The sequence below is a fragment of the Capsella rubella genome, unplaced genomic scaffold (genome assembly GCF_000375325.1).
Source record: "Capsella rubella cultivar Monte Gargano unplaced genomic scaffold, Caprub1_0 scaffold_4, whole genome shotgun sequence".
Classification (NCBI taxonomy): Eukaryota; Viridiplantae; Streptophyta; class Magnoliopsida; order Brassicales; family Brassicaceae; genus Capsella; species Capsella rubella.
Genome location: NW_006238920.1, coordinates 3297998 through 3307985, shown reverse-complemented (window position 1 = coordinate 3307985; position 9988 = coordinate 3297998). Strand labels below are relative to the sequence as shown.

At 34.0% G+C, this 9988-nt stretch overlaps 1 protein-coding gene across 1 annotated transcript; it reads right to left on the bottom strand.

The window, feature by feature from the left end:
* Positions 1-313: 313 nt before the first annotated feature.
* LOC17890365 (putative F-box/kelch-repeat protein At5g03000) lies at positions 314-1048 on the bottom strand. The gene has a single exon (XM_006295779.1). The coding sequence runs from the start codon at positions 1046-1048 to the stop codon at positions 314-316; it is 735 nt and encodes a 244-aa protein (XP_006295841.1).
* Between the last annotated feature and the right edge of the window lie 8940 nt (positions 1049-9988).

Sequence of the window (9988 nt, the reverse complement as noted above, 5' to 3'; positions counted from 1 at the left end):
TGTGAGATAATCTTGGAATGCAAAAAGAAATCAAAACGAGGGTCACATCCCTCAAAGGTAAACACATTCTTTTTTTATCAACGGAACCCAAAACGTCTTCTAAATCGTGTCTCCCTCCGCACACCAAAGGTCCGTTTTACACTCCTCAGTAGAATGGTGATCTTGAGAGCGAGTCACCATCGACTTCCACCACACTATTACTTTTCCTCCTCTTGATTTGAGACCGAATTAAAATGATTAGAGAAATATGGATACTTAGAGAGTTCTTCAAGTCCTTAACCATCCTTCAAACCGAATCTTGCTTTGGATCATTCTAAAAAAGGTTTTGATGGGAAACATACATTAGACGCAACGAGTTATCAAACAAGAAAATACCATTCTCCAAGTTAACTATCAAACCATTCATGGCATAGACCTTTTCACCCATTACCAATTTACCTGGCACCACATTCACTTGAGTGGCGAGATTTAGCGTTGTTGTTAGTATTGGCTCCCAAGTTTGGTTATTTGGATCATAAACCTCTCCCCAGTCCTGGATAATGTTGGCACCAAAGCCTCCAATCACGTCGATCTTACCGTCGATTACATCAGCAGCTGCAGCTTCTCTAGGTTGAAGCATGTTTGGGAGTATAAGCCATTGATGAATTTGACCATCGAGACGCAAGACTCTATTGCTTCTCATTCCATTAGCACGTCCCCCAATTATATAAATATCTGAACTGATTGAAACAACACTCGAGGATTTGGGATGTTGGTGAGGAAAGGAAGGGACGGGTATTTGTTTCTGTTGCTTGGGTAATAAGGAAACTGTGAACCAACTAGGGTTAGGGATTTCCTTATTCAGGTCTAAGCAAACGTAGAGGTAATCTTCTGTTATTCCGTTGCGTGTTCTTGTGGCTTTGAACTCAGGTGAAGCTATGAGGGAATGTAAGTATAAGGATACCAAGGATAAAGTTGGAAGAGAGAATCTCGAGGCACAAGACAAACAATGGAGAACGTTCTCCTCCGGTAACGAAGAAAAAAACATCGGAGAAGATGAATTCTTCATATCTTTCGTCGTCTATATGTCTTCTTAATTGTTTATCAGTCACTTAAAACCAATATATGTCTAAACTTTACTGAAATAACTAATTTCAAAAGTTCAAGTAAATTCAACAAATTACTTACAATTTGATATCTAAATTATTGCACCAAATTATGCAAAATTAAGTCTCAATTTTGTAAAAGTCATCAAAAATCAACTAAATTTAATGATTTTCATTTTAACCCTACGGAGTGGGATAACACATTAATTAATATAATCCCCGTGACACGTGTTTCTTAACCAAGGATACGTCCTTCTACATCTACAAATTCTATATTTATTATATAGCATCTCTCAGTAGTTTTACAGTGAGTAATTACATAGATATCTTGAATAATAAATTATTAGATGTGGATATTTTGAATAATTAAGAAACTTATCTCCATAATTATTATTTGAGAGATTTTGTAATGAATTTTTAACTATTCAAGATTCCCATTTCATTTTATTATTTAATATTCTATATACAGTATATATATAATCGTTTAGAAGTAGTGGATTCAACCGTTTGTCTCTTTTCCTTCTTTTACATATTCTGTTTAGTTTTCTCAATCTTTCATTTCAGTCGGCAAATCCCTAAAAATTTCGTTGACGATTGCTCACGATCTGATCGACAAAATCATCCTCTTCAGAAAACTCCAAACAAAACCTAAGAACAAGGTTCGAAGATCTCCATCAAATTTTCTGAAATTTCTCCTCGTTCTATATCAATTTGTTCTCTATGATTTTTTTGTTTGTTGCTACTTTCCAATCGTCAATTGGATTTCTTCTTTGTGCACGGAAGCATACTAGTAACTCAGCAAGTCTCTTTTGTGAGCAATAACTAAACCTTTTTTTCCCTTCCCTCTTGTGACCTTTTTATTTTTTTCTTTTTTTCTTGTATGAGCAGATAGCCGACAAAACTGCCCCCGATTATTCTTGCAGCATCTTCAGCTGGTGGTGGGTACAATGACGACTTGCAGTCTAGTGGTGGTACACAAGTGCTTAGCTATGACGTTGCTACACATCAATCAAGCTCTAGTCCCTCAATAGTTCTAGTAAGCCGTATTGATGAGATCATGGCCAATCCACTTGAACCACACGAGTAACAGCTTATACCGGAGGAAGCATTGATCGCCCCGGCGGGTCCTCTAACAAGATCAAGAGCCAAGAAGTTCAACCAAGCCATCAATGGATTACTTAAGGAGCTAAACAAGAATCAAGAAGAGGTCGTTCAATCCTCACTCATAGTGATCACGGCTCAAGAGGATCGGTAAAGGGTTAAGTGTTGCTTATGCACTCTTTTTCCCTTGTCAAGTTTTGTCCCAATGGGTTTTCTTGACAAGGTTTTTAATGAGGCTTAAGTAACATTTTCAAGCCCCTTTATCAATCCAATTCGTGGTCCAAGGCCCACTCACAAAGCCTTGTCCCATTTTCCCTTTTCTCTTCAAACTTTGCATTTATTACTTGTTGTTATTTCCAAGACTCTTGCATGAGCTTGCATGAGTGTAATTTACAAGACACTTGTGCATGCTCTTGCATGTTTTCTCTTGTCTTCTCTCCTCTCCTTCGTCCTCCCTTCTCTATATAAACTCCATGTATCTCTCATTTGCAAAACATCAAACATTTTATTCTAAAACTCTCTCTTTACTTGTTTGATCCGAAAAGTGTGTAATATCTTTTCAACTTGTTTTCTTCTTAGTGTGTAATATCTAAGTTGGATCCAAGCTTGTAGTCTAAGAGTTTCTCATCCCTCTTGGAAGTACACCTCATTCTCCCCTTCATTCCGCTGCATCCACTCTATCTCGCATCACCCTCATTCATCGTCATTCCGCTGTTTTGTTCAAGATCTATCCATCATTCACCATCAATCTCGCCACTTCCATTTCAAAACCATCAAAGTGGTCCTTGGAGCATAGATCCACGGCAAGGAGTCTATCACGTATTATAGTAAAAAGCTGGGCACCATATATCCCACCATCCCGTTACTAGTCATCTTCTAACTAGCTTTGTTACTAGGTTGAAGCAATGAACAAATTTTCTAAATTCTCCTTGGTAAGTTCAGCAAAGGCGTGGCTCCAAAATTTTGCCTTCGACATCTCTTTCTCTCTAGAAGAGTAAGCAATTTTTTTTTTTTTTTACGTTGACATATATCCCCAATTAGTTGTTGACATAGTAATACACTTTTCTTTTTGTCTCGACAGGGCTTTCCCCCGTAAAATTGAACTCCATGTCCTCCGTACCCAAGTGACATAAATGATGAAGACAATAGATGGCGAAGATGCTCAAGCAATTCCTATTGTCCTTTGTCGCAAATGGGTCATGCGACTTCTTATGCGTGTAAGTTCCTCAATCCATCACTCTTTTGAGCTATTATTTTCTTGGACCCTTTGTGTTCTCTTGATAGAAACCTTCAATTTTTTTTTTTCTTATTTTGGTGTCTAACAGGTTTCTAATTCAACAGCTGGCTTCATATTTATTGACAACTTCGTGGAGACATGATCAAAGGAATGCAAAAGGATCTCTCTGCCTTATTAAGTAAGCTTGCAAACGAGGAGCTCTCAGAACAAAAGAATAGCTGATTGAATTTTAAGGATATATGTGTTGATTGTTAAATTTTATAATTAAAAAATTATGTGAAACATTTGATCGTTGACAACGACGTTGGTGCTTTATTCCAATTTTATTTTTGAAGAATCACATTGGAAATGACTTGGGCACTAAGTTATTGATATCTTTGTATTTTACTTTTATTTTGCTTTGTATTTTACTTTGTTTTGCTTTGTATTTAGCATTTGTTTCTCTTGACTTATGACTTGTTTTTTTTTTTAGTTTTAAGACCTTTACACTATGTTTTGCAAATATCTCGATACACTTTGTTTTTGCTAAGAGTTAGAGCAGTATACATGTGAATTAGCGGGTTTCTTTCGAGGCACCGTCACGGAAAGAACATAAATTTTATTTTGAAACTCAAGTGGGTGAAAATTGATGATAGATATAGACCAAAATGGGAATAGCTCGTCAACATGGTGTTGTTGTTCCACGCTAGGGTATCTTGGTCATGCATTTTGTTGAACGCTTAACGTGTAGTAGCTTGCTATTATTACGTAAAAAACACAACCGTTGAAGAAAGTCAGACATATATCTGCGAAAGCTAAAGGAGTTTATCTCGATTCTGCTTGTTTGAGCGATGTGATGGATAACCAAAGAAGTAGCTAATTTTTATATACATGTATCCTGTAAAATAAAATAAAACATATTAATATACATCATATTGAATAAAAGAACATGAACTAAAATAGTAAACGATAAGTCATAAGAAAAAAAAACTCAAAATACCATGTTTGAACGAAATGTATGACTTTATATAGTGAGGAGAGTGTGTCAATTTTTAGGGCTAGTAAATTTAATTCTTCATAGAAAATACCTTTTTAGCTTGTCAAAAATTTAAAGTGATTCCCTAAAATTTGATAAATATATTTAGATAATTTTAAGGAAATTTCGGATTTTAGGTAGTTTATTTAAACTAACTTATGGAATATACTCTTTGTAACTGATTTTGTATTAATAGTGATTCGATTATTAATAAGAGAAATACCCTAGGATGCCATCAAAAAAATTTTAGCTCCTAAAATACCATACACTCCTTAATTTATTAATAATACCAATAATGAATAATTAAAAAGACCATTATATCCATGTGGTATGAACACAAAATGGATGAAGTTTTTTGGGTTTACCGAGATCGATCGTCCCATCTTTGTCCGCCGAGATCTGTCGTCATACTCCGACGTTGTTTCCAGCGAGGTCTGGTGGTTTCGTCTAGCTAGGACACCATCTTTGTCGTGTACGTTGTCTCCGTCATGTACGTCGTCTCAGTCTTCCTCTCACGTCGTCACTTTCATCTTGACTGTAAGGTCATCTTCCTTCATTATCATCGTCTATTTGGTATCGTCAATCCTCACCATCATCTTCCTATATCTTCCTCTGACATCATCGTTTTGTGAATTGAATCGTTTCGATCTCAATTCTAATCGCATCTCAACATAATTGTTCATTGATCATATCTCTGATTAAGAATCTTATTGATAAAGATGGTGATCGTATATTGTTTTCTTATCCTTCAACTCTTTCAAACGTTTTTGTGAATGCATATGATTTTGCTATTGTTGGATCTTGGTTTCAAGCTTTAGATTCTTCTTTACAGAGACATGCTTGTTATATGTTTTGAGTTCCATAATTATAGATAATTCAATTTAATTGTTCTGTTCAAGATTAATAGAGCGACACTAGTTTGATTCACTTTTTCTAATCCTTGATTTCATTTTCTATGTTGCATTACCACTAAGGAGATGGGGACAGTGATGCGTTTCCTTGGATAAAACTCAACCAAAGCAGAGCATTCAAAGACATGACTAATGAACCTCTAGAGATTGCTCTTATTTGGCGTTATGAGGAAGACGTTGTTGCTGGAGGTTTGTGACCATTATCACTTCCTTTAAAGCTTCATGTTGAATCTGTGACCATCTTCAGAAACGTTTGTAGTGATTGCTTCCTAGTGTTATTATTGTAAAGATGGATTGTCAATGTAGAGAGATGCAATGTATACCTTGAGGCAATAATTTATCGAAAAAAATGTTTAGAAGAAGCTAAGATGATGAGAACAATGATTGATGTTGATGGTACATTTATAAAGAGAAAATTCAAGGAACGTTATTAGTTAATTCAAGGGCATTACACTCAAATGATTGATGATTCAAGTATAGAGCACAACCGATGATGACAATAAAAAGATAGCAATTGAGTGGAAGTTTGACTGCAGGTTATTGTGGAAGACCTTCTTAAATTCAAGGAAGTCTTCCTAAACATTATGAAATTCTTCCAAAATTTTAAGAAATGTGATTTTAAATCTCTTTGTTTAAGTTCTTTGCCATAGTGTATTACTCCATTAGTGAGGAAAAGTGACTGGATTTTGTGGACATCGTGGTGATTTACTTATATAATAGAGGTTTAGCATGATGTATGACCATATTATTTGAAAAAAAAATCCAAAGGCCTTCCTTAACGTCATGTACTCCTTCCTAAATGAGAACAATTGAACATTTGAAAGCTATCAAAATTGTTATACATTAACCTCATCACGAATATTATACAATCCAAGATAGATGATTACAAACAAAAAGTTAAGTATGCTTTTGACTCCTTGATATAATCATGGTTCGTAAACCAGTTTATTTAATATTTAAATCTTGTCTCCTCTCTTATGTTAGAGCTTAGGTAGTTTGATATTTGTTGGAAAAGGGATCTCCCACGTCCCGTAGTAAAAAAAAAAAAAAAAAAAAGTAGATCGTGTCACGAAAGTCATCCTAAAATATATTGATCATTTCCTGAATTTTCAACAATGTTTCCTAAAACTTCAAAAATCTTAATCGAGTCAAAATTTATGTGAGAAATTGCATGGTGTCAATGACTTTAGAATAAGCAGAAAGCAAAACAAGTAGTCACAAAAGAACCACATTTCATGTAAAAACTAATGAAATGAGAAATTATATTTGGGAAAAATGCCATAAAAATCCTGGAGAGTACGATTTCGTTGGTTTAAATCCCGAACTTTCCAACTGTTGATTTAAATCACAAACTTTCTGTTTACTCTCTCTTTAATATGAAACTTTAATTGACTTTGCCAATTTAGGCACATCGTTAAATCGCCAAACGGAGCAATTAAACGGGTTTGAATGTCATTAACGAAATCCGTCAAATACAAAATGAAACCGTTTTTAACATAAACCAAACACTTAATCGATTCAACTTTTTCCCCAAAACACTTAACAGAAAGTTGAATCGATAAAGTGTTTGGGTTATGTTAAAAACGGTTTCATTTCATATTTGACGGATTTCGTTAACGACATCTAACCTCGTTTAATTGCTCCGTTTGGCGTTTTAAAGATGTGCCTAAATTGGCAAAGTCAAGTAAAGTTTCATATTAAAGAGAGAGTCAACATAAAGTTTGTGATTTAAATTGACAGTTGGAGAGTTCGGGATTTAAATCAACGAAATCGTACTCTCCAGGATTTTTATGGCATTTTTCCCAATTATATTTAGGAAGGTCTTCCTAACTTTTACGGATCCCTTCCTGAATTTTAGTTACATAACGCTGAAAGAGCACTACCACATTAAAATTTCTTCCATCTACATAAGCAGACATATGCAACATGTAATATCCTTCAAAACTACTTATGCTTTGTGCACCACAACAAAAAGAAAACAAACTCCTCAAATCAAATAGAAAACCTTAATTTCCCCATATCAAGTCATTTCATTCATCAACATATCCATATATTATGAATGTGATGAAAGTTCCATACTGATGCAAGATTGGAATCACTCCAACTTTAGATCACTTGATGATCAAGAGATTCCAAGCTTAACTTGCGGAATGTGGAATTCACGAGCTGGCTCTAAAGCACTCTCTTGTGAATCAAGGGGTGATACAGGAGATAGTTCAGGTGATTTACTCGCTAAATCGGTGGGATAATCAACTCACTCGATCAATGAACAAATGAAGGATGTTGAATCACACAACAAACTTAATCCGCAAGTTTCTAAAGAACTAAGTGACTCACTCACAAAGAACTAAAGAACAACAATGGCAAAGACTCAAACTTTGACAAGAAGAATATTTTCTATTACTTTAAATTGATCAAGGGTAATTACAAATGAACAATCTAATGAGCTTATATAGGCTCAGCTACACGTTCTACTACTGAAAAATAAGAAACAAATCGCAACAATTAATGAAAATATTGTCGTTGGACCATTAAGTGTCGAATCGGTCCGAGTAAGGCAAGTGAGGTGTGCCTTGTATCTCGTCAACTTGGGGAGGTAGTTGTGACGTCTTTGAGGCTTCTTGTGCCCATGAAGATGCTGTATCACGCACATGAACTTAATAGGAAAGACTCGTCGTGCATTGATGATGATCGACTCCAAAAAGGCGAGTTGTAATATGATTGAATCCTCCTCATCCGAAGGCTATTATTGTGTGTGAATATCCTCCACATATTCTCTGATGGCTGTAAAGGTTCTCCTGGTTTCCATAGGTAGCTTTAAGACAAGTCCATATGAAGGTAAAGGAGAGTTTCTTTATCTTGCTCCAAGTAGATCAATGGCCTTGATTCAAAGGGTGGTTTAGACTTGGGTCTTCTCTTGGGCTGTTCTCCATGGGCTGGGGCCTTGTGGTGAATCAAATGAGTGTGTGGGCTCCCTTCATGGTTGATCCAAGTGTTAAAAAACTTCAAATCCTCACAGCTCGCAATCTGGTGTAGTTCAGCCAGTCGGTCAGCGAGTAGTTCAGCATGCTTGTCCGCGAGTGGATCAGAATGTACATCAGCTTTTCTGAATCATATGGATGGTGAATGATTCCTTGATGACTTGGTGTTGCCTCATTAAACACCTTTCTAGGTAAACCCATTGGGAAAAATCCTAAATAATGGAAAAAGAGTGCAACATTCATATCCCAATAATAATGTTATGATTGGAAATCATTGGACTGTGTGTTATTTGTGGCATAAAACATAAAATAATGATATCTATGAGAATCCATCCCCCTATTACTAATTACAAAGGTAAAAAAATATTATTTAATCTCATAAAAAATCGTCATAAAATTTCCTTAACTAAAAATAAAATATTTTTATTAAAGTATTTTTAGTTAATTATAATTATCCTAAATTTTTAATTATTTGTTTTCTATCCATTTCCTATTATTGAAATGTATTCATATGATGATTGTCAAAATAAATTTCTTTTTTCCAAATTTAAATATAATCATTTCTAGATATACATGGATCTCTATAATTTTGCATTAATTATGCTAGTGTTAAACTATTTTACCATTTTTATAGGCAATTTAAATTGACAAAGATATGGAATAATCTTGGAACCTCTTTAATATATTTTTTTGGGATTAAAATGTTTCATTTTATATATTACAAAATATAAAAAATTATAATAAAGATTTTAAAAAAATATAAACACCACACTAATTCTAATTACTATTTTCGTTTTTTATAGCTATGCATATAGATATTTAAATTTTATTTTTCTGTTTCAAGAATCATTTAACTAATTCAACTAATTAATATTTTTCTTAATGCCGAGAGAATAAATCAGTTACTGTTACCATTTTTAAGTAATAAAATTTTAGAAACGGTTATTGACATAATTATAGAATTAATGACATAATTTTATAAACGATTAATTAAAACATTCACCTATGGATCTAACCCGAAACCATTTACATATCCGTTTATCAAAGATCCAATTTAAACTTTCGGGTTATTTTCTTAATTTTACCCGCCCCGGAAGATAATTTTGTTCTTCTCTTTTACTAGTATAGGGATTTACCTTCAATTTAACAAATAATTAATTAATTCTGTTGTCCTACCAAAATTTTCACTCCAGTTTCCTACAATTTTTTCATTCGATTTTCCTACAAATATAAATAATTATTAATTAATTAATTAATTCAGATTCAAATTCAAATTAAATCGATTTTAATTTTTAAAATTGTAAAAATAATTGCAAATGATCAAAACACGAAATTTATTAATCCAAAAATAAATTATTTATTTATAAAATCAAAGTATTTGTTACAAGGAAATATATATTACTTAAGTAAATAGTACAAGCAAAACATATATTACTTGAAGAGATAGTGAATACGTCCCATTTGAATACAAGTACCAGCAGTGGCGTAGAGCAAGCGAAGACGCCAAGTCATTGATCACATTGTTATCAATTTTCCTCTTGTAGCTCCTCCCAGGATTTGTCATCACCATACGCTCTCTTCCACTCACAGGTACCTTACGTCTGCTCATTTATGATCCCTTTATTGTGTTTAGAAATCTTCTCATAAACAACAGCTTG